The sequence below is a fragment of the Harpia harpyja genome, chromosome 1 (assembly GCF_026419915.1).
Source record: "Harpia harpyja isolate bHarHar1 chromosome 1, bHarHar1 primary haplotype, whole genome shotgun sequence".
Classification (NCBI taxonomy): domain Eukaryota; kingdom Metazoa; phylum Chordata; class Aves; order Accipitriformes; family Accipitridae; genus Harpia; species Harpia harpyja.
In genome coordinates this window covers 81,510,327-81,533,526 of record NC_068940.1, presented here as the reverse complement: position 1 = coordinate 81,533,526, position 23,200 = coordinate 81,510,327, and the positions used below count along the sequence as shown (strand labels likewise).

At 40.9% G+C, this 23,200-nt stretch overlaps 1 protein-coding gene across 6 annotated transcripts in view; it reads left to right on the top strand.

Annotated features, from left to right (window-relative positions):
* PPP1R9A (protein phosphatase 1 regulatory subunit 9A) overlaps window positions 1-18,962 on the top strand; it is a 149,715-nt gene extending 130,753 nt beyond the window's left edge. For 3 of the 6 annotated variants that reach the window (XM_052801729.1, XM_052801723.1, XM_052801737.1), the window contains exons 14-20: window positions 1,970-2,057; window positions 2,156-2,233; window positions 5,251-5,449; window positions 8,042-8,161; window positions 10,054-10,077; window positions 11,264-11,446; window positions 12,388-18,962. In XM_052801729.1, coding sequence (XP_052657689.1) covers window positions 1,970-2,057; window positions 2,156-2,233; window positions 5,251-5,449; window positions 8,042-8,161; window positions 10,054-10,077; window positions 11,264-11,446; window positions 12,388-12,600 — 905 coding nt within the window. In that variant the 3' untranslated portion in view covers window positions 12,601-18,962. The remainder of the gene's footprint in view (window positions 1-1,969; window positions 2,058-2,155; window positions 2,234-5,250; window positions 5,450-8,041; window positions 8,162-10,053; window positions 10,078-11,263; window positions 11,447-12,387) is intronic. The other 3 variants (XM_052801745.1, XM_052801755.1, XM_052801765.1) reach the window with 3 other exon arrangements.
* Window positions 18,963-23,200: the final 4,238 nt, after the last annotated feature.

Sequence of the window (23,200 nt, the reverse complement as noted above, 5' to 3'; positions counted from 1 at the left end):
CGGGGAAGGTGCACCCATCCAGGGTGGTCCAAGTCACCTCCTGCCCGGGCAGGGCACCTGCAGCCCTGGTTCGTGGCCATGGCCACACACCAAGCACTGCATACCTCCATGTGTGCAAGACCCTGTAGATTTAAATCTACTCTGACACTGAAGCTGGTCTTGGGACCTAGCCCATCCATCTTCCACTGTATCCCATAGTCAGCATGAATGTCTTTCCCAGCAAATCGTTATTCAGAGGCCCTGGCCGGGCCAAGCTGCATATGAGTGGGAGCATAGTGATGCAAGGACCTGAACAGACAGTTGCCATACCAGGTAGCTGCTGTGTGTCCCTGCTCCAGGTTATTTCTTCTACTACAGCAGCAGAACCTCCAGCTACTAAATGCTTTCGTTATTTGCCCACCACAAAAGCAGTGTACCTTATAGTTTCATTTACTTTCCTTGGGAAATTTTTCAGAAAAGCCCACCATGCCCTGGCCCGCAAGCCCCACTTGCCTGTGAATAGCTAGTGTGAAAATAAACATTATGACTTTTATTCTTGAAAGTGGCAATTTTCACAGTGGTATGCATTGTAAGTATGCTTTAAAGGTGAAAGAGGAACCATAAGAGGAGACAGGAGAGGAGTGTGCACAGTATAGGGTTGATGCAAAGCATGCATTGCCTGAAGTTCTCCTCAGCCTCCCCAGGGAATGGATTTCTTCTCAGGAGACTTTGCCTTGCTTTTGTCATTCTTCGTATTACTTTGTTTGTTTGTTTGCTTTTTTGGCATGAGGTTACTTGTCAGTTGTTCTTGAATGTTTTTTTTAACAGAAGGACTTGTGTTGGTAGAAATAGTATGGCTTTTAGAGTGTGGGTATTGCAAGAGTCTTATTTTCCTGCTTTTCCCAGGATTTATGAACCAGTTGCGCACTGAATTTTTTACTTGAATGAAAACATGGCCAAATATTAAAAGCAACATACAAAGTTCTGTACACATAGTTGACTGTCCTGTGATAGTGCTGTGGTATTTGGGGTTAATTCTGAGGGCTTAATTTATGTCAGTTACAGTAAGAGAAATGCACAAACCCAGCAGTGCTTTCGGTTAAAAGTCACTGTACATCTGAGGTCACATTGTTAAAGTAACCAAACCAAAAGTGGCATGAATGACTGACCTTCATTTGCTTCCTCTAGAGTATTTGGGGGACAGTCTTTATGTTTAAGAATCACAGAAACTGTGTCTAAATTTTTCAGCTGCTGTGTGTTTTCTTTTAGCTTCCATATAGATTTCATAGGCTGTTTTGCAGACTCAGATTAATTGTTTTGGCTTTATAGGTACTGCAGGCTGTTTCCTCTTTATGCTTTAACAGTGTTTGTAGAAGAGATCAAAAATTGATAGACGTCTCAGGGCAAATTTATTAACTAAGCTACTTTTAATTCTTTTTTTTTTTAATTCAGAATGCTTGGATTTCAAGTTAAATGTTTATTTAACAAAGATGTTCAAGCTAAATAGATAACTATTACCTAGCATGTCCATCATAAAAGGTACCCTTGGCTCCAATGTTCAAGGAAGTATTTCCGGAGTCATTTTGGAAGTAAAGCATACATAGCAAGTGAGTTCTGTAAAAGGAAACTTAAGCGGCTACTGCTGAGTTTAAAAACAGATTCACTGTAATGTTTACTTGTAAATCTTTGTGTTGTTTGACTTACTCATTAAAACTCAACCAAAATTAACTTTTCATTTTCTTCAATTAAAATAAGATGTCTTCATGTATATTTTCAAATTCTGAAAGTATTTATTTATTTTTATTCCTCTTCACACCATCTTCTTAAAAATTAGAAGAATTCACCTAATTAAATTGTGTACTCACACATGTGTACCTGTATGTGTATCTAATTATGAAAAAATACACAAACTGTTCTAGATGGAAAGTGGAATAGCTATCAGCAATTAAAAATAATAACGTACATTCTTCCATGTACAAATGTATCCTAGATGGTGCCACATGTGCTCAGGCAGCAAGAACAACTAGCCCTATTATAGGGCATACAGAAAAACTAAAGCGAAAACTTGCAGATCTTGGGTAAGCATTTTGTTATTTAAAATACTTATTTTTTTCATTAAAAGGATTGAAAGTAAAATTTCAAAGATGTTTCCTGATGTTTTCTAATATTCTTGTAGGGCTCCCTTGAGAAGGAGTTCAAACAAGGGCAAGAAGCGGAAAGAGAAAGAAGCTATTAGGGTGACCTATGGCAGTAGGTATGGGTAAAAGATTGAGAATGCAAGAAATGATATGCCAGAAACATTGGAAAAACCTAATCATCCTAGCAGATGGGAACATTAACAGCCCCACTGACTTCATATAAATAAGTGCTAAGCTTTGACATAACCTTCTGAGCTTACAAACCTAGATTTGTTAACTAACGACAGACTAACATATAATCTAAAAATACTTTGAGGCTTATAATATCGTGGCATCGCTGCTACTGTTGCATCCATTGATGGGATTTCCAGAAATAGGTTATCAGAGCTGGCCTATAAGATGCACACACAGTCAGTTAATAATAGCCATGAACCAGAAATCTTGACACAATTCCACATATTTTTTTGAAAAAAAAAAAAAAACCCAGAGCGAGGATGGGCAGCAGCTGTTCACTGCAGCTTCACGGCTCCCACGTCAGGTACGCTTTCAGAAGGGTTTGTTTCTGAAGATGAACATCGTGAGTTCAAAATAGGTAGGAAAAATGCTGACTGCATTTGTCACATCACCAACTCTCAGTGAAGGAATTGTGAATTCCTTGTGAGATCTAATGAGACTGTATCACCAGCATCTGGACTCTGAGTAAATAAATGAATATTCAAAATTGCAGGAAGCATTCATCTCTGCAGAAGCTAGTGTAGATTATTACTGAAGGTCTCTGCTCATGTACTGATGAGTCTGACAAGATCACAGCTACAGGGGGTGATACCTGGTTCCAGGTATGGAAGACAAGTTAATGTCAGGAGTGCTAAGCAAACTTAACACATTCCAAAAGTCTAGAAAAGACATAGCAACTCAAAAACTCTCTGCACATAAAACAGTGCAAAAGAAAACCTACATGATAAAAGAGCTGTCAGAGGAAAGCAGACTTTGAACGCTGCTCAGAAAATCATTGTGGTGGAAGACCAGTATGTAGCCGTTTGTGGAGTTTTGCTGACAGTCTAATATATGGACACCCAGTGATGAGTATATTGTGTAGCTCTGTAAAATCAGAAAAGCAAAAGAAACCTTAGACTTGCTCCCTCAGGCACACTGTACTGAAGTGCAATGTTTTGTCTCAGCATACCTTTGTACATTTGTATCCTGCAAATACCTGGCAGGATCTTCAGTGATCTTAGGCAGCAGCCGTTGCCGCTGCGCTGGTGTCAGAACACCTGTTCAGTTGGTTCCACTGGTGTGTCTGCTTGCAGTGTGACCTGGAGTTAGTGATATTCACTGCTGGATTTCCCTAGTGACAGGGAGAGATTTGTTAAAGCAAATTCTCTCCACGTCTGTAGCTGTAAGGCAGTTAGTGCCCTTAGCAGGATATTAAACATCATTTAAATACCAAGCCACAGGGTTGGGGAAATGAATGTATACTTGTTTGTAAGAAGTTGATGTGTTCCGTATACCAACATAGTATGTTACAGACATTTGTGAGATCCTATAGGTATCTTCCTTAGCGAAAGCAGATCTCGGAATAGAGATCAGTTACTTATTAGACCATTTGATAAATCAGTTATTTGTATTGTTAATATTTCTGAGTTTGGATACAGTTACTAAAAACAAAGTTTAATACTGCTTGCAAAGTCAAAATTTATAAGCATTTGTAATTCTCACTGTGCCTCTGTCAACTGGAATGTTACTATTTCAGTATAACTTTTTAAACACCCGTTGTCACTTCCTTTGTTACTAACACTGAAGAATTTGCCTCAGAAGAAATGTGAGGATGTTTTCTCTACAGTCCAAAGCTGTATAAACTCCTTGAAAGAAGACAGATGATGATCAAAAGACAGCATTCTGTTATAATTATGTCCATTACAGCAACTGATTGATGTAGAATTAATCATGCTGTCAGATGGATGTTGCATGCGTTGTTTTGCCATTGCCAAAAAACAGCACTCAGGATATGTAAATAGAATTCCCCATTTAAATAAGAAGCATATATTCCCCTGCCTGAAGCTAGGTAATTCGGGCAATATAATTTGGTTTTATTTTCTACTTTCAAGCAAGATTAGAGGATGAGGGAGGGGTACAGGACTGGATCAGATACATCTATCTTTCTTTATGTTGCTAAAGGGAGGGAGCATTCTTCTGCTTCCTTGGAGGGGGCCGTTTGACAACCTCAGTTTCATCTGTACAGAGAAGAGGCTTCACAATATACAAAGCTCTAGTGGTAGAAGTTGAGGGGAGATTTACATACATGCAATTTACTGATGGCTGCTAAGAGCAGTGGAAGTTTAATGCTCTTAGAACAGTAATATATAATATGAGAATATGGCATATGCATATGTTCTTTGAGTCAGACACTTTGCGTAGTTATTTTTAATTTACATACTGTCCTGTTGACATGATATATTCAGCAAATAATTTAGGCATTTTATTTTATAACTGTTACCTTTGTCTTGATCACATTATCCACTGCAATCTGCTACTACAAAGAGAGAAGCTGATAATATCACATAGGTGCTTATTTAAGTTTTCTGTATTAATATTTTTAATATTTGATAACTTTAAAATCAAGATAATAATACTCTATTAGTATTTAACTGTTATAACAAAGGCACATCTCCATAGATGGATACAGACACACCTGATTCATTCTGTCTGTGCTTGAAATTCAAGCCAGACCTTCTCTGGGAACCAGAGCCCACTTGGGTCAGTGCTGAGGCTCATCTATTTAATCATGCTGAGATTCCACTGGGGCTCAGAAATGCACCAACACAACATGTGGCTTCTTGACTGGAGCTGGTTCACATCCACGCGGTGGGAGTATAGGCATTTTCAGCTGGCATCTGTTTCTGTTTGCTGGGTGTGTGTTGTCTAAGAGAGCTTGAGTTAGAGTATCAAAAGAACCCACTTTTTTCTTCTTTTGCTGAGAGATTTCAGGCATGCCCTTACTAGCTGTGTGCCACTCAGTTCTTTAGTCACAGTTAACAGGGAATGTCACTCCTTTTACAATTAACTGCCTCTGTAGCATTTTGTTTTCTCTTATGTTATAATCTAACACATATTCCTGCTCCTTTCTCTTAAACAGGACCACCAGAGAGATGCTGCAGAAGTCAGCAAACACTAAATCTTTGGCAGAGCGATCCTCCTCTCTCCCACACTGTGTACCATTCACATGGTATGGAGAGAGTGGCAAGGGATCCAATTCTTCTAGCAACCTGCCATCACCTACCAGCTCAACTGAACCTTCCTCTGAAAATATAAGTCCAGCTAAAAAAGGGTCAAAGGTAGAAAATAAAAACTACCTTATTCCCACTATGTTGAGTGGCATAATTGGCTTCATGTTTCTGGAAAAAGAACAGGCCAATATGTGACTACTACAATAAACAGTGCATGGTGTTCATTGTACGGTAAAAGCTCATCTGAACAGAACATCTGTCATTGTACCATTCCACATTCTACCTTTTTACTCTGTCTGAATGTACAGTAATTCAGTAAACTAACTGTGGTGTGGTGTACCATTACAAAAGCAAGTGGTGCCAGTGGAAATTAGCATTTGGATCCACTGAACAAATGCTAGATATGTATATTCAGTTATAGATATTTTCTGCATTCTTCAGGACTGATTGTGGGAATACCTACCCATGTTCAATGAGGTGTTTGCAAGTGAAGATATGCTGTATGCTGTCAGTCATCTGCCTTTTTTCCCTCAATAATGAAATCTGGTTTTTGTGCATGCTGGATGTTGGATTTAATTCTCTATATATGAAGATGCTTGAACTGTAAATATGAACCATTGCAATTTAATACATCTGTGTGATTTCTTTCTATGTGCATGAATGTTTCAGCATGATAACTCCTTAAATAACCCTTAGTTATAGTAACATACTTAGCTTTTTCATGTTTATTTTCACTTCTAGAAAGTGTTTCTCTGCCTGTATTTTCTTAGAACTTGTCGCAGTTGACTTTTTATATTGGTCTGGTAAAAAGAAACAGATACGGTTCTCAACCCTGTGTACAGGAGTATGAATCCGAAATCTAATTTCTCTGTCTCCTACAAACATATGCATGTACATAACAGCAGTTTCCACAGGCGTTTCTTACTCTTTTGGTGCCAAAAGCTGGTGATACCTTACTTCTGCTGTGCACCACGCTATGCAAGGTCATAGCTGTGCTTGTGTTACCTGGTAGGGAGAGCAACACAAGGCTGACAAGTCCAAATTAGATTGATAGAGAAGACCACAGGTGAAATATCTGAAGATTAAAGAGAAACTGATTGGTTACCTGGTTTCTTTTGAAAAAGTAAGATGAGGATTAGACATGTAAATCCTATTTGTGCCTTTAAAGAAACATTGTATAAAAATAATTATCCAATGGGGAAAAAAGCACCCCCTTTTACAGTTAGTATTAGGTTGAGGTTTGGAGGGGAAGTCTGTCATGCTGTCATAATTATTAGCAGGCCTTGGCTATCTTGTGTTTTTCCTATAGAAAATTAAATTTTAAAGACTTGAATTCATCGTAAGGCTGAAGCTTGCACAAAATAGAGGTGAAATAAAAATCAGAGTACTTAAAAAAGAAAAAGATGTTCTTCACACAACAGGAGGTAGAGCTGTTGAACTCCTGGCCTACGAACTCTGTGGGGGCTAAAAGTTTGCCTATTAAGGAGGCTCCTCTATAAAGAGTTGGGAAGAGCAGAACAGGAATTCTAAACATAGGTATGAGAAGACTTACCACAAAAACATTTTTATATTCTCTGTAAAGTTTGCAAGCTCTTAAATTAACAGTTTCTATACTGCTAGTCAGGTTTTTAAAGCACAGTGTGATACCAATATTTAGTTGGATTTCCAGCAAAACTAAGAGGACCGACACTTGATATTTTTGGAATACTTCTTGTTGTCAGGAAAGATAGGTCAAATATCTTCGGGGAGGACAAAAGGATAACTTTTTTAGTGGTGTTTTTGGTTTTGATGCTTGGATATATTTTTTTAAATTGAATGTCAAAGGTGAATTGAATTTGATATCATTTAGATGTTAGATTAGAGGTCTCTGTATCATCAATTGCATATTCAAGTTAAATGGAATATCATGGTGTCCTTAATTTTTTATAGATTTTGGATTTTTATGGTTCTCACTCTAATGTGAAATACTTGTTAATTTTTGTCGTCTTCTGATGGTAATTTTGCTGTATTCCTGGAAAATATGTGCACGCTTTTCCTATTCTTTGCTGTAAGGTGTGATGTCTGTGATTGCATTGTTAAGAAAAAACAGGGTTTGTTTTATGGTTATTAGTTCAGGAAATAACATTCAATATCCAAAGATCTCTTTTACTTTCAATTTCATTTTTTTCTAAAGGTATAGGCAAAGAGGGAGCATCCTTTCAGTTTTCTAGGAGATTGTTTGGGACTCAGAAATGGATTCACAGGATATTCTTCTTGCTCTTTCAATAGCAGTTTTCACTTCTCTCTGCTAATCAATCCTCTGTCCTTTTCTTTGTGCTACTGCCTGTGCTATGCTTGTCCTAAATATTTGGAGGACAGTAAAATGCTAGTGCTTAACCTGCGGAAGCAGCGGTTTAGCTCCAGGATAAGAGCCAGCATCTTAAGAGGGAGTCTGGAAATTGCTTTCAGACCGCTTTGCTATTCATTGAGGCATTAAGGTGGCAAAGGGGTCTCTTGAAGTACACAGTGGTAAAAATACTGTGCAATGTATAAATATTAACAATACTAAAAATTAGGCTTCCTCATGTGTATTGTGACTGGTTTGGTATATGATTGAAATCACTCTTGAACTATGCCAACCTGGAAGACAGAAAGCAAATTTCACTTTTAGATGCACATGTGAGATCGTTTGCTCATTCTAACTCATCTTTTTCTCCACAGAATTTCACATTCAATGATGATTTCAGTCCCAGCAGCACAAGTTCAGCTGATTTGAGCGGTTTAGGAGCAGAACCTAAAACCCCAGGTTTCTCGCACTCCTTAGCACTGTCGTCAGATGAGGTATGCTGATGAAATTGTTTTAAGGTGGGAAATAGTTGTTTTCTTTCTCCCGTGGCATTTTGCTTGATAATTACTCAAACAATAAAGCGATATTTTTTAGGTGGTAAAATGGGAGAAGAAAATTAATCTTGGTTTCTAGATTATGATTTTTCTTGTTCACATAATAATGACTTGAAATAAAGGTCCTATGGTATTATTGTAGGAAAGTAGAACGCAGTTGGTTTCCTAAGAGATGCTATATCCTCACATATTTCAATACATTTTTCCTACATTCTAAATATGTACATGCAGACCCATAGGTATATCTATACATACACTAAACTAGACATAGTTGAGACAATTTTAAGGTAATAAACATAGAGTATAGTTTGGTAAATATAGCAGAGATGTAAGGCACCTTCACCTAGACTAATTTTTACCCTGATACTTCAAAATAATAATGACTTGTACATGCAGTAATTGTGTGTTACTGTACCTGAATGTATGTATATTGATTAGAACGTATATGTGTTAATCCACTTTACATTCTTTGTGCTTGCTTTGCACAGTGGATTTGAATTCAGTTACTTCAAACCAGAGTTTTTTCCAACAACGATAATGTGAAGAAGCATTCCTAACCCTGTAAACTGGTGACATAATTGAGCTGGATATAATATATTGAAAATACTTTTCTTAAGATTCTAGTTTTGTAACTCAGTTGTCAGTGAAGTTGCACAATTTGACAGTAGCTGACAACATGTCCTGTGGACTCAGGAAACCTGTGCCTTTTTTCTTTTACAAACACTTCATAAGAACTTCACATTTTCATGTGAAGTTTGAGCCAGGGTTTTTTTCTAGAGAGGAGGAACTTGAAGTATCTATGTCTTATTTTTTTAATGATAATTAGGTTTGTTCTATTACTGCCTGCATGCTTTGCATGGGTTTAAAGAATGAGAGCTGTTCCATGCAAGTCCATTTGCCAAAATGCAAGTCTACAAACCCAACCATTCTTTAGAGGTTACTTACTGCAGGTAATAAAGGGCAAAAATTTATAACATCATAGGAGAGTGCTGACAGGTCTGTATATTCTATGAATTACTGAAAACAACAAAGTAATCATTTACACTTTATTTAGCATTAATACTATCTTGATAATACATTTCACTCTCTTACCATGTTTCATTCCTCTTATATTATGTATTTTATTGTAACAATGCCCTGTTCCCAGTGGTATTGAATTAAAAGCTTGAAAATGCTTTCATTTTGCTTGTTCAGCTCTCTACTTTATCACTTCTAAAATATCAAGCCTGAACAGGTCTATAAAAATGCATGTGTTTTCTCCATCCTCTGCTGTGTGCCAAATTGCAGCCTCCAAATCAGGCAGCGTGTTCAGCAAGAGCTGCAGTGGAAACCTCTGCAACCACCCTGGCAGGGGATTAGGCCAGCATTGCTCTTCAGCCTTTCATAGCGTATTGCTGCAAGCACTCCTTCGCTCAGGCTTCTCTGGCAGATCTGACATGATTATTTGAAGGAGATGAAAAAAATGAAAGGGTGGGGAGGGAACCCCGTTCTTGCAGGTTGTTCTTTAATTAAGGAGCTTTTGCTCTTTGGCATTGGAGCCATCAGGAAGGTTCCCACCGGTTCTAGGGTGTCAAGACCAGGAACTCCAAGGGGGTTTCATTGACACAGTCTCAGGTTTAGCTGCCAAATCATGTGTGTGCTGAGCTTTCAACATAACCTCTCTGCTTCTGGAAATAATTTTATTTTAAAGAAATCTCTTTGGTTTTGAGTAGCCATATCTGTTTGCAAATCTTGGTGCTGCCCTTGCCTGAACTTTTACATGCTGTTACATGTTCTGTATTTTGTTTCTATAATGCTTTTCTTTCCCATTTCTTTGTTGCTCCCTCACTCAGAGCCTGGATATGATTGATGATGAGGTGAGATACTAGTGTGCTGTTGTGGTGAATCGTGTGACCATTGCGTGGCAACGTATCGTCTCATTTGCAGATTCACATTTCTTGTTTTATGGTGTTGTGTGGCAAACCCCCTTGTTCGAGCAGAACACGCAGATGTCACTGGCTCCTCTCTCCTTGTCTTGAGTTCCCCTCTCCTTTCTGCTAAGAGTTTTCAAGGCCATAGCAAATTGCAGTTTCTGCAGTATGCTGCAAGGGGGAGGAGGGTCGGTATCAGAGCAAATCCACCAGGCCAAGCATCAGCTGCACTGAGCTCCTGCTGGCGATAGGAGAAGGAAGAGATACTGCTTGAACCGTCTTTTCCCCAGCCCTGAGAACTGGAGAGCCAGAAGCTGAGAGCTCCCAGGATCATCTAACACAGTGTAAAAGCTGCTCTAACAGCAGACAGCTGCTGCAGCCTGTAGCAGCTGCTTTGCTGACCACGGCTGGGACAGAGTAGCTTTTGTTTCAGGGCCCACTGTCACAGCCCTGGGTGGAATAAAGCAGCAGAGCAGGGATGCGGGGCTGCTCCAGCAGCTGACGCCCCACCTGCCCCTGCTGGTGCTGTGTTTGTGCTCTCCTCCGCAGCAGCGCAACATGATGCGAGCAGGGCCAGGGCTGTGGGATCGCTGTGTGTTCCTTACCGCTCCTCTGTGTCATCTCATAGTCTTCCATAGATAGTATCAGTCTCACTGGCTGTTTGATGTCATCACTTTGAACTTTAGAGTGGTTTTCTGAGGGTTTTTTTCCCCTGAATTTCTTGTCTTATAGCTTAAACACATCATAAAGATCTGTGAATGAGCCCGGGAAGTAGAATGCAGAATTCATTGCATCCTTTAGAAACATTCTAATTTGAAGGATAAAAATCTTGCGAGGGGGTGAGAGCATACCTGTTCTGAATTGTGCCACCTGGCCATTTCAGGCCCTGTTTGGATTAAAAGGAATGCCAGTTCCTTTTTCTTCTGTTCATAGATAGAAGGCTTTTTAGGTACCTTGCACCAGTTCTTAGATATCTGGTTAGATACAGATGTAATATAGCGGTGTAAAATTGTTACTGTTGTAGTGTAAACATAGTACAGATACCTCTGCTCTGATGCTGGCGGTTTGTACAGAATATTGTTACTCGTCCGTGTTACTCTTTTAGAAATAATGGAGCATGTTTTTGTCACAGATCCTTGACGATGGACAGTCTCCTAAGCACAGTCAGTGTCAGAGTCGTGCTGTTCAGGAATGGAGCGTGCAGCAGGTTTCCCACTGGTTAATGAGCCTGAACCTTGAACAGTATGTTTCCGAATTCAGTGCCCAAAACATTAATGGGGAGCATCTCCTTCAGCTGGATGGGAGTAAGCTCAAGGTAACTGACTGACTGGACTTCAAGACTAACTGTAGTATTCGTTGTCACTTTAGGTAATCTTAAAGGAAGTAAGAATTCATCCAGAAAGCAGTGAATCCCTGTGTGTGGAGTAGTGATAGACTAGAATAATAAACACAGTGTATAAAGCCACAGCAACACTTTAAGAAATTCCCATACGCACTTGGATTCAGAAGCTTCAGAAATAGAGGGTATTTGCTTTGTGAAAACACTGGGTGTATGTAATGTACTCGCATAAATCATATAGCAGCATGTATAAGTGGTATTTGCATGCACATATTTCTCATAAACAGACATACATCAGAAGTAGCAACTGAAAAATGGATTAGTGGGATACTGGAGGCATAAGCTGATGCCAGTTGTACTATATTAGAACTAAATACAGTTTTGATGTATAAAGTATGCATTGTTTCTTGTAGTGAAAATAGAAGCCTACTTTCCTCAAAAATAATTACAGGAAGGAGTTTGTGGGAAGCTCAGCAGATCTGAAAGTCCAAGTTTGGTGTTTCCTTTCTGAATTTTTTTGCTGGTGTTTCACTAACTCTAGGTGTTTTAGAAGAGAGCAAGCGAACTTTTGACTAAGGCAGTGAGAATTGGAGTGAGAATTGGAAGTCTTGTTCTCTGTAGACTTAGATGACTTCAGGCAAATAGTTTAATCTTTATTTGCCTCATTTGATCAATGAAATCAACATTGGTGGTGGCAGTGAGTTCTAATTCTTTAATATTCTAGAAGTGGAAGGCATGGAAAATAGTACAGAAGTGTATTACTTACACATCAGTAATGTATCTGAGTCTGTCTCAGATTTGCTTAGTTGTTAGTCTTCTACCTAAGAAGAGTTATTACTAGAATATGAAAAAAATTGGGATGGATTAAACTGTATTAAATTCTTTTTCTTTTTTTAATTTTATTTTCCCCACCTCAGGCTCTTGGTATGACATCTTCCCAGGACAGAGCAATCATTAAAAAAAAGCTAAAGGAAATGAAAGCATCCTTGGAGAAAGCTCGCAAAGCTCAAGAGAAAATGGAAAAGCAAAGGGAAAAGCTTCGGAAGAAGGAACAAGAGCAACTGCAGAGGAAATCGAAGAAAACAGACAAGTCTTCATCAGATGCAACAGAGGGCACTAATGAGCAGTGATAAGCAGAAGTGCTGCTGAGTTAGCAAAGCGGAGGCACTTCAAGGGAAGAGAAACTCATATCCACCCTGGAGCCCCTGCAGCTTTCTTGTATTCATTACACAAGAGCTTGTACAGAGAAATGGGGCTATACACAGATTGACTAGGGAAATTTATATTGTGTAGTTTTATTTTCCTGCATATCCAGTTCACGCTCGTTGCTGTTGCCATGTGAAACAACCCCAGCCTCTTGGTTTGTTTTGTTGTTGTTGACAGCTAACAGATTTCATATTTGTGTGGCAGTGTTTCTTTCCAAACTACTCTTCTCTATTGAGCTGTATGTGTTTGGTCACTTCAGTAACCAGCATGATGCCGAGGAGCATGGTCCACTGCTTCACCTCTTCTGAATAGGATGGCCAGTCAAAATGATTGGTGAATATTTCTTCAGCTGGATAAAAGCAGTTGTGCTCTGTCTGATAAGAGTTAACTTTCTAACTGGAAGTTCAGCTTCTTTACGGTGTCTGGATACTCAGTTCCGTCTACTGAAGTTTCATCTTGCATCAGTACCTTGAAGCAACACTGCTCTGGAAACACAATTGTTCAGTGACTTCTTATTATACACTGGAGATAAAGACAGGAGAGTCTATATTCCCCCTGGGTAAAAGACAGGAGGCGAAACTCTTTCTGTTAACTGTACAATAGTTAATCCAGGAAGGAGGCAAAGCCTTAAATGATTATGTGGGTTTACACAGAAATCTGAGGATAACATTTATCCTTTAGATACCTGAGCAAGGATGAATTTCTAACTAGAGCACAGAGTATAGATCTGTATAAATTTCATTGTGCTCCCAGTGTGTAGGCAACTTTCTTCTAGCACACTCCGCTTTCTTTTTCATGCGTTTTGAACAGGAAACCGGGCTTATTTTGGTTTGGTTTTGTTGGTTTTTTTTCCAAGAAAAACACCACATCTTCAGATTCATTCTCCTAAAAGCATTGGGAGAATAAGCTTTGTGTTGTGCTCTTACGAAGCTGTTAGAAACGATTCTCAAACTTGAGTCTGCTGAAGATTTTCAGTTTTTACAGAAGTGCACTTTAAGAAGAGGAAGACGAGGGATTCTGGTTAAAATTAAATTCAGTACATTGCTGTTAAGATCAATGCTGCCATGGAGGTGACGGTTAGTAAATCTAAAGCTGCCATATATTAACTGTTTTCATTGATGTGTTTAAAGAATATCCCCACCAAAACCTGAATTTTTGGGCGTAGGCTGTAGAATGTTTTGATGGCTTAGCAGTGGTTGTATTACATCCTTCAGAGATTTCTGTTTTCCTGGTATATGAGGCCATCAGCAAAGCCTGCTGTGTAGTTTTGACTATGACAGAAGCAGTGTATAGCTCGCAGTGCATGGTGTTACTGCCTCTTAAGAGCGGTATTAAAATATTCAGTATTTCTTCAAAAGAATGGGCAGACAACAAGCAAATACCCACAATAAGAAGCTAGAGGCGTTACCTTACTGCTTTATAGTCAAAGCTAACTACGTAGCAGCATTTACAGTTGAGAAACGTCACTTCCCTTTCATGCATTCTGGAAGTTGCAGTCTTCGTCTAGTCATACCAACCCATAAGCTGTTTAAGATGTTGTTGCAAAGTTAGAATCTTGAACTTACAAATTTGCCAGCCTAAAAAATGCAAATATTGAATTCTTTTGAAGAAAATGTTTGTTTTCGTTTGGCTTGGCTTCTGTTCCGCTCTGTACTTTATAGCATTCAGATTTGTGTCTGTAAAGTTCTCTGAAGATCAGATTTGAAACAGTTGGCGTGCAATGTTTATAGTTAAATTTCTTTTGATCCTAATAATTTCTTTGACATGTAAAATGGTCTGTAAACTGAGAGAGCCTAGTTCATTCAAAATTAATACACAACAGATCTACTTAGCATTAGCTTTATTTTTCTTTCCAAATCCAATTTCTACAAGTTTCTGATGTATATTTTATTCAGATGTAAAAATGAAATTGTCATAAAAGATACTTCCTGGTATTTCTAAAGGCTTGTGGTATTTTTCCTGAGATAGACCACTGCCAAAAAAATATACCTGCTAACAAGACTTCCACATTGCAGTGAATCTTTCTGCACTCTTTGTAGGAGAAAAATTATACAACTGTTTAACAGCCTTGTAAAACTAGCATTCTGTTATTTTAGGAGGTTATCAGTTTATATTTGAGTAAGAGAAGTTACCTGGAAGAAACTGGAAATTTAATATTTTAAATACAATGTTGATAAATGCATTCGATTATGATTTTCTTTTTAAATTATGTTTACATTGTAGTAATGTTTAACTGGTTGTACATAGTAATGTAAGGTGGTGTCCCTGTTTTATGTTCTTTGTTTTCTTAGAAAACTGAGCAGACTGCTTGGCATTATATATTGAGTTTTCATTCTTGCTGCTTAGAACAGTGCCTAGTTAATCTCTTCATAAATCAGATTCTTATTCTGCAGAATAACTATTTCGACTTAAGTCCTTTAAGTATTCGGGGAGGGGTTATTGCTTTGTGGTAAGGTTATTTTGTTATTCTCAGACTAAAAAAAAACCAACAAAAACCTAACTTAAAAAAAACTGGTAGCTTAAAAACCTGGTAGCTTAAATTTAAAATAAAACCATAAAATGCATTTTGGTCAACACATGAAAACTAAGCAAACCGAGCAATGTCAAGAGTTTTGCTTTTTCCATGATAAAAGAGATTTATGTGGTTTCTTTTATTAAGTATGGTAACTCATTGTTGGGATGTGCAGACATCATGTGGTAATGGCATGTATGAAACAAAAGATACGGATGTCTCATTGTTCTTAACTTAAACTTCCTGTAAACCAATGCCAAGTCAGACTAATGTGGGGTTTTAATGTAATAAGAAGAAACAAATAATTCCATGCTAAATGACTGGAAAGACTTTTTCTTTTGGCTCACCTGCAAATGTAACTGTCGCCTACTTTGCGTATTTATTTGTGGAGCTAAAGCAATTTTGAGTATGCTGACTTGCCTGGCCACCTTTAAACTGCTGTGCCGGCAGCGTGGTGTTTCCACGCCTCTTGCCGTGCATCTGTGTCATCTTTACACCTGGGTGACCAGAGCAGGCTGGTGAAGTAACTTCTCCCTGGTTACGGTGGTAGGCCAGTTCTGTGAACTCTACTTCTGCTCATTGCTGCAGTATTGCCAGGTTGTGAATGTGTCAAGCCTTTGAAAGGATGAAGAAAGGAGAGTTAGCAAAAAATGGAACTCTGAAAAATAGAAAATAAAAGATACAACACTGCAGGTTACTTTAGTCCTAAAAAACCTAGTGTTTATACTGAGATTGTGGAGAGAGTGGTGGCTCATTGCTCTGTCCAAATCAGCCAAACAAACTGACATTACTTGTTTCTAGCTTGTATTTTCCCATGTGGTAGGGTGCTGCACCTGTGCTACCTCCGTGTTAAAACTCCCAATTCAGTTTCAGTCTGCCCAGGCAGATCAGGACCAGGGCGTGAGGAAGGAGCCAAACCTGTTCATTGCAATGCACAGAGTATTGCCCACTGCTGTTTGCATTTCACCCACTGCTCTGAGCAAGTCTGGTGAGAGTCACTGTAAGTGGAGCCTGTTCTAGATCATAGGTTAGAGTTGCACAGTGGAACAGAATTCAGTAACAAAAAGCCGAACAGAGTTAGGTGATGTTTGTATCTCAGTGTATACAAAGGCTTTTGCATTTTTTTAACTTTTTAAATTTTTTTGCAAAGGCATCTCTTGTGCCATGACTCTAGTCTGCTCCAGGGATACCACAAGAATCGAGCTTTTACTAGAATTACTGAGCAGCTTTCCTCTGAAGCTTGCGAGTCCTCAGCTCTCATTGACATTCACAGGCTCTTGACACCGAGCATTGGGGTTCCTCATACTTCATTGCTTCCATCAGAGCCTCCTGTCCTCCTGAGCTGCTCCACCCTCACCTCCTAGCTCACGTGCTGGCAAGTAAGAGGTGGGCAATGTTGTGTGATTTTTGTGAATGAATTGTGTTCCACTTTTAAGTCAGATAAAGAAATCCCATTCTTGTTAATAGTGCAGAATCCAGTTCTACAGTAGGAAGGAAGAGGATCAGCATTTAGTTGGGTACGGCCAAGAAGTACTGTTCAGGTACCGACACAACACTGAAAATCTAAAGGAAAGGTTTGCACAGATTCAGCTGTAGTTCTTCACAGCATCTGCACTGCAGTCTGTACTGTTTCTTGGTGCTGAAATTTTGGGGAAGTTTGCAAGAATTAAGTCTTAATGTTGATTTCTTAGCCGTGTGTTTACAGAGAGAAAGATACCGTCAAGGCAAAAGTAAACCCCAATTTTACTCTTTTTTGATGTGGCCTCATCCCCTGCACTGTCATCAAACTAAGTGATAGAGGGGCTGGACCCTTTTAATAGCACTTCATTCATTCTGTGCTCTCCCTCACTTGAAAACCTCAGGAAACCTATGTTGTTGTTCAAAACACTGAAAAAACAAGATGTTTGAAAAAAGCAGCACATATTTAATTAAGTTGCAAGTCTTTAACGGTCGAAATGGGCAGAGTGCACAGAGCAGTTAGATGGGTTTGGTTTAGTTTTGTTAAATTAGTGGTTGAAAATAATGAAATCAATTAGTCTTTCTAGAAATGTTGAAGCGATTTGTGGCTTGATTCCCTCTTTAAATAAATATGTATGGTTTTGTGTGTGTACATACATATGTACATACATGGATATTCATACAGATTGACACTGCACTAGTAGCAGTTCTGGGCATTCCAGGGCTGTAGGCACACCGTCTGCGTGGTAGGCAGAGGGCCACGGGACTGTCCGCAAGCTCGGAGGAGCAAAGCACTGCCCCTCGGTCTCACCAGCGTGCTCCCCCCATCTGTGCCAGTAGCTTTGCTCACTCTTTCTTGTGGGGTTTTACACATTTTGCAAATCAGAAGATTTTAAAGTTTTGTTAAAACCGTGTACAGAATGGTCCTTTGCAGGTCCTTCTGCATGTTGTCCTCGGGGTTTTTTTTGGGGTGGGAGGTTGGCAGCATTGATTTATTGGGGTGTCAGTATTCTAGGAAAGAAACCCTTTTTTATATTTTTAACCCTAACTTTGCTTTCTATTGGAGCTCTTTCAGCAGCTTGGTTTTGGGCAGGATTATGCGTGACATCCGAGGTGACTTACTCACCACAGTGGTGTGGGTCACCTGCAGATTGCACAGTCCCTTTTGTTAACCTCCTGTATGGATTTTACTGTACTTTTTCCACCTGTAGAACTGATTTTTCAAAGCTGTGACACCTTAGTCATGACATTGAGCCCTCCAATCTCTCATCATAAAATGAGCTTTCTGTTACTAACCGGCAGTGCTAACTGGTACTTCTGCTGTCGGCATTAAGTAATGATTTAAAAAAAGGGCATCTTACTGGAAGGTTTGGCAGTTGTGCCTTGAGCTGCCTGTTTCTTTGGGAAGTTTGGACTGTGTTAAGAACGAGCTGGAGGGTTTGTGAAACCTGGTCTGTTGAGTTAGGCAGGTTTCTTCTTCCAGAGCGAGGGGAAGTGAGGAGGGCTTGCAACTCATGAGGTCAGGTCCAACCCGCATAACCCGGGAGCCTGAGCCTCCTGCCGGGTTTCCAGTGGGAGCTTTGTCACTGACACCAGTGGAATCGGGTTCGGGCCCCGGTGCAGAAGCATCTGAAGGAAAGGGAGATCCCAGGGCACCAGATGTAAGGAGTAACCAGCCCATTTGGAATTGGGGAGTGCACAGTGAACCTCTTCTGACTCTATACTTTCCCATACACATTTACGGTCCAAACAACTGCTTTCGTATTTTCCAGTCACGTTGCAATGGTAACTCACTGGTCACTGACAAGTGTTAGACATATTGCTAGAAGACCAGGCAGCTAAAAGACTAAAATGCACTGTGCTCACTGTAAAAATTGGCTTCTTACATTGTTTCTTTTTATATGGTTAAAGAGGTGGTTGCGCTTCAGGTTTTTTCCTTTTCTTTTTTTAAAGAGGTCAAATGTATATGAAGTGCATGTTATCCTGAACTTTTTGTTTGTACATCTTGGTGTCTGATCATCTGCATGAAAGACACAGTAGTGCCATGTCTGAGCTTGTTCTCTTGTGCTTGGTTGATATAAACTTCTCTAGATTGTTGAGTTTTCCCCAGAATAGCTTTCGTTAATATTTAGTTATTGGGAGACATCAAAACAAAACATCATGGTGGCCCTTTGTTTTCTTATTCTTACAGTTTAAATACAAACAACAAAGCCTTGTGGTTTAAAGTTAATTTGTTAGTGTAAATAAATTTCTTGCCAATGAGTATTATTGTTGTTAGACAACGAATGCAATAAAATGAGAAATCCTGAATCTTTATTAGAATTTGTATCGAGTCCTCACTTTGCTGCCCATGTGTTGGTCATTCCAGAAAAATAATAAATGGTGAGCGCGACTGGACAGCTGTTGCTGCGTGGGTCAGACTTGGGGCGGGGAGGGCAGGGTGGAGACATGGACCTTGCCCTGCTTGTTCTTTCCTTCCTTCTGCTCAGTGCTGAAGATTATTTTAATCCAGCTCTTGGCCAAATTGGCATGATTCACAGGCCTCTGAGTGGATCTTGTTTGCAATCTGTAATTATGTAAAAAGAAGTAAAAAAAAAAAGAGCAGGGAAAGAGAATGGCCTTTTTTCTTCATATGCAGATGAAATGTAGCATGCAGTCTTTTGCTGCAGGTCGATGTAAAATCGACTGCCTTCATGCTAATGCTGGTCAATGTTTGTCTGTTTAAAAGACCTGGATTAGTTTTGGTATATAAAAATATTTTACCATTTTACACTCAAGCGTAGGTTAGTTATAATAGGCATTTTATACAGTCAAAGTACTGCAGTTGTGCTGAACGTGTTTAATATGTCTTTTTATTTATTTGATTTTAGTAAATTATTAAATTAGGGAAAAGCATTGGGCGCAGACTGTCCAATTTGTGTAGTCATTTCAGTGGATTTACATCTGGCAGAATCTAGGCCAAATACTCTGCACTTAATCTGTCTAACCCAGTCTGTGTTTCCCAGTGGCTGAATCATAAATCTTACTTTCTGCTAATATGGCTACCACCTGCAAGAAGACAAAAGAATCCTCGATCTATAAAATTATTATCTTAATTAAAATAGGTATATTAAGAGGCTGTAAGTCCACAACTGACACGTAAGATATGTCTGCTCAGCAGCTTCCTAAGCCTGGAGCCTTCTATACGTATGTCCTTGTTGCTCGTGCACATTGTGCAGCTTGGTTTCTGAAATGCCCAGAACTGCTCCAGACTCTACAGCTTGTAAAAGACGATGGGTTATGTCCTCCTCTGGGTCACAAGCCCAGATTTTCCCTGTGCACGTTACCTTGTAATTAGCAGGCCAGGCTTGAGGTGCATCTTCCTCCACTGCTGTTTCTGCACTGAGGCTGCCAGCGAGTTTTACCAAGTGGCGATTTCAGGCTGAGGGACAGAAGCTGCACCCCAGCATTGCTTTTGCTGCAAAACGTGTTCTTGCCGTCTCTGTCTTGCCCAGCACCGCTTTAATGCACGGTGGCCTAGCTTCCATTCCCACCTCTGCGCTGCGAGGCTGGGACACCCTTAGAAGATGTTGGCAATGAGCTTCCAACCCTCCTTGCCTCAGGTTAAAATTCGAAATTTTGCTATTGGTAATAGCAGGTACTAAGTCCTACCTATGATCTCTCTCCCCTCAAATGCTTTAGGAAAAGATAAGGCCCGCCACTTGCACATGCTTCTGTCTGCGGGCAGACTGCTGGGAAAACCTTCAGTACAGGAATAATTAAAGAGGAAAAAAAAAAGCCAGTGATGGGTGAACACTTTCTTTATTTTCTGAAAGGCCAAAACCAACAAAAAGGTAGAAGTTTGACAAGATGCAACAACATGTAGATCTGCTCATTTGAAGACGTTCTAAGCTACTGGAAAATGTGAAATTACTGTTTCGATGGGTTACTTCTACCACTGCTGAGGGAAGTGCTGGCTGTTACAGTTCTACAACCACAGAGTACATCCAGGACCAGCAGAGTGACTGGTCAGTATTTCGGCTGTGTTACTGCCACTGCTGCAAAACGCTAACTCTTCAGAAGATGGCACTTAATTTACTTGTGAACAAATAGTGGCACAAGCCCAGAATAATTATTTTAAAATGCTAGTGCAGGACATTGATCACTAATCACGAACAAGTTAATAGCCCAACCTCACCTTATTGGGAGAACTTCCTTCAGAGCAGTTTTTTCTGCTTGGGCTCTGGGAACAACGTCTGTTCCTCAAGGCTGAAAATGGATTACAAGTTCCTGTAGGAAAGCACACCACTTCCCAGGGAAACCGCAAATGTCCTGCAGGGAGAGAAGTTGCTAAGGAAGGAGCGGCAAAGCCAGAGTTACGGTAAATTACATTCTTGAGTGCTTGGTGCGGTCAGCTGATGCCAAAGGCAAGTCCAGCAAAGGGATGAGACAAAAGCCGCCCTCGTTCAGGGCCGGCTCTGCTCTGTGGAAGGGCTGTCTGCACACTGTGGTTAGCAAAAGACTGGAAATGGTGATCTGAACAGATGATTCCTTGTCACCAAAGCCTTCACAGGCAGACAGTAAATCCTGGGCAGCACTCAAGTCCTCAGAACAACTGGGCATTTTGGAGAGGAGCTACGAACACAGTTTGTGCACAGACCTGCCAATGCAGGGCCATGCTCAAGAGACAAGGTCAACTAGCCACATGGTTAACCCTGAAGCTCAAGTCTCCCCCTCTAGGCATCGCAAGCCCCCTGCAGCACGTGCTATTTGTATACAAAACATTACAAATACCAGCAACCGCTATTGCTACGCGGGGCTGAAAGAGTCGCCTGGCATGGCAGCAATGGGAAGCTGCTGGCATCGGGAAGGGAGCAGCAACCGAGCCAACGTGCCACTGGCTCAGTTCTTAAATCTTGCGCAACTTCTTGCGGCCAGGGACGTGCCTTACACTGCGGTGTCTGTGCCAGCGAGCTGGTGGCAGCGCAGGGGCTCGGGGTGGAGCAGACACTCTCCGGGGACGGGAGGTGGTGTGGTAAGACCCCTGGTCCACTGCAGCTGTGCAGAGGAGGGGGATGGCACGGTCCCTCCGTACAGCAACGCAGCCACCAGCCCTGGCACCGACTCCTTGCTCTGCTTGGAGCTGTCCCTTTCCCTCGGGAAGGAGCAGTAACTCCTTTATACCAGTGGATGAAAGCCATTAGGCTTGTTTGGTTTAGAAAGGAAAGGCGCAGGAGCCAAGAGGTGTCAGCACACACATTTGCTGTTCAGGGCCACTGCTCACCCAAACCTGAGCCCGCAGTAACGCCTCATCTCAGCCAGAACAGCAAAACCCAAAGACAGACAAAGGTTTGCACATACTCTGGTTCCTGTCTCAGTGTTCAGGCTGCTACAGAGCAGGTTATTTGCTCTCTCTCGTAGGCAGAAGCGCTCCTGTGTTTTCAAAGTACTGGACTTCCCACGTACTCTCCAGATAAGAGGGGGCCGTGGCTGGTGGTGAAGCAGATTGCCGGAGGGAACAGCAAAGCCAGAATAGCAATTAGCACCCAGGGACTGGCTCTTTCTCCTGCCGAGCTCGCGCTTCACAAGCAGCCTGCCTTTTTTCTCCACACAACTGTGGAAGAGCAGCAGCGAGGAAACGCTACCGCATCAGCTGAAGGACACAGAGGGGATGGTGGGTGCCGGGCAGGTCTGCCCGGTGACACCCCTTGGAGGGGCAGCCAAGCTGCTGAGAAATGCCAGCGCAGGCAGCACAGCGGCAACCCTGGCAGGGGAGCCGCCACCGATAACACCGAGACTTTAGCTGGGTGTCAGCATCTCTCACAAAACCGGAGCGGTGATCAGAGGTGATTGGAAGACAAAAAGAGCAGCAGGAGCTGCTCTGCGGGTAAGGACGTCTACACTAATGAAAGAAGAGCTCATTCCACGGGCAGGAAACCAAGCGGTGGCTCAAACAGGGACTTCTGCCAGACTGGCGCCTTGCTGTGCACACTGGGAAGCACAAAACTAATTTCCAGCTTCAAAGGACACTCAATTCAGTTGATTGCAAGTGATCGCTAACACCATTCTAAAAACACCAGCTGATGGAAACCTGGACAGGTCTTTTCGCAGGGCACAACGTTATCAGTTACTGCCGCTGGAAGTGGGTGCCTGCTGCACAGAAGCACCAGGGGAATCGGCTCCGTACAGACTGGAAGTTAAACACAGAACATGCGTGACCAATGCCCGGGGGTAGTCACTGTGGCAAAGCACCCAGAAATGCTCCCTTTGCTGTGACAGCCAACAGTAATTGCTAATGCACTTTTCATCGAAGGTGCTCGGGAGTTGTTTCCCAGTCTTTAAGAAAAAAAAAAGGCTTTTTTAAACTCCCTTCGGAAGAGTCAGTAAGAAACCACTCCAAAGTGATGCCCTCCTCTTTTCTCAGTAGGATTAGGAGAAATTTATGAAACTGAAGTAACATTAAGAAAAGGGGGAAGAGGGAAGAAATGAGACTGAAATAACATTTACTCTCCTTCCAGTTATTTCAGAAGTATTAGGGAAAGCCAGCAGGAAGGTTCAGAAGAAGAACGCTTAGC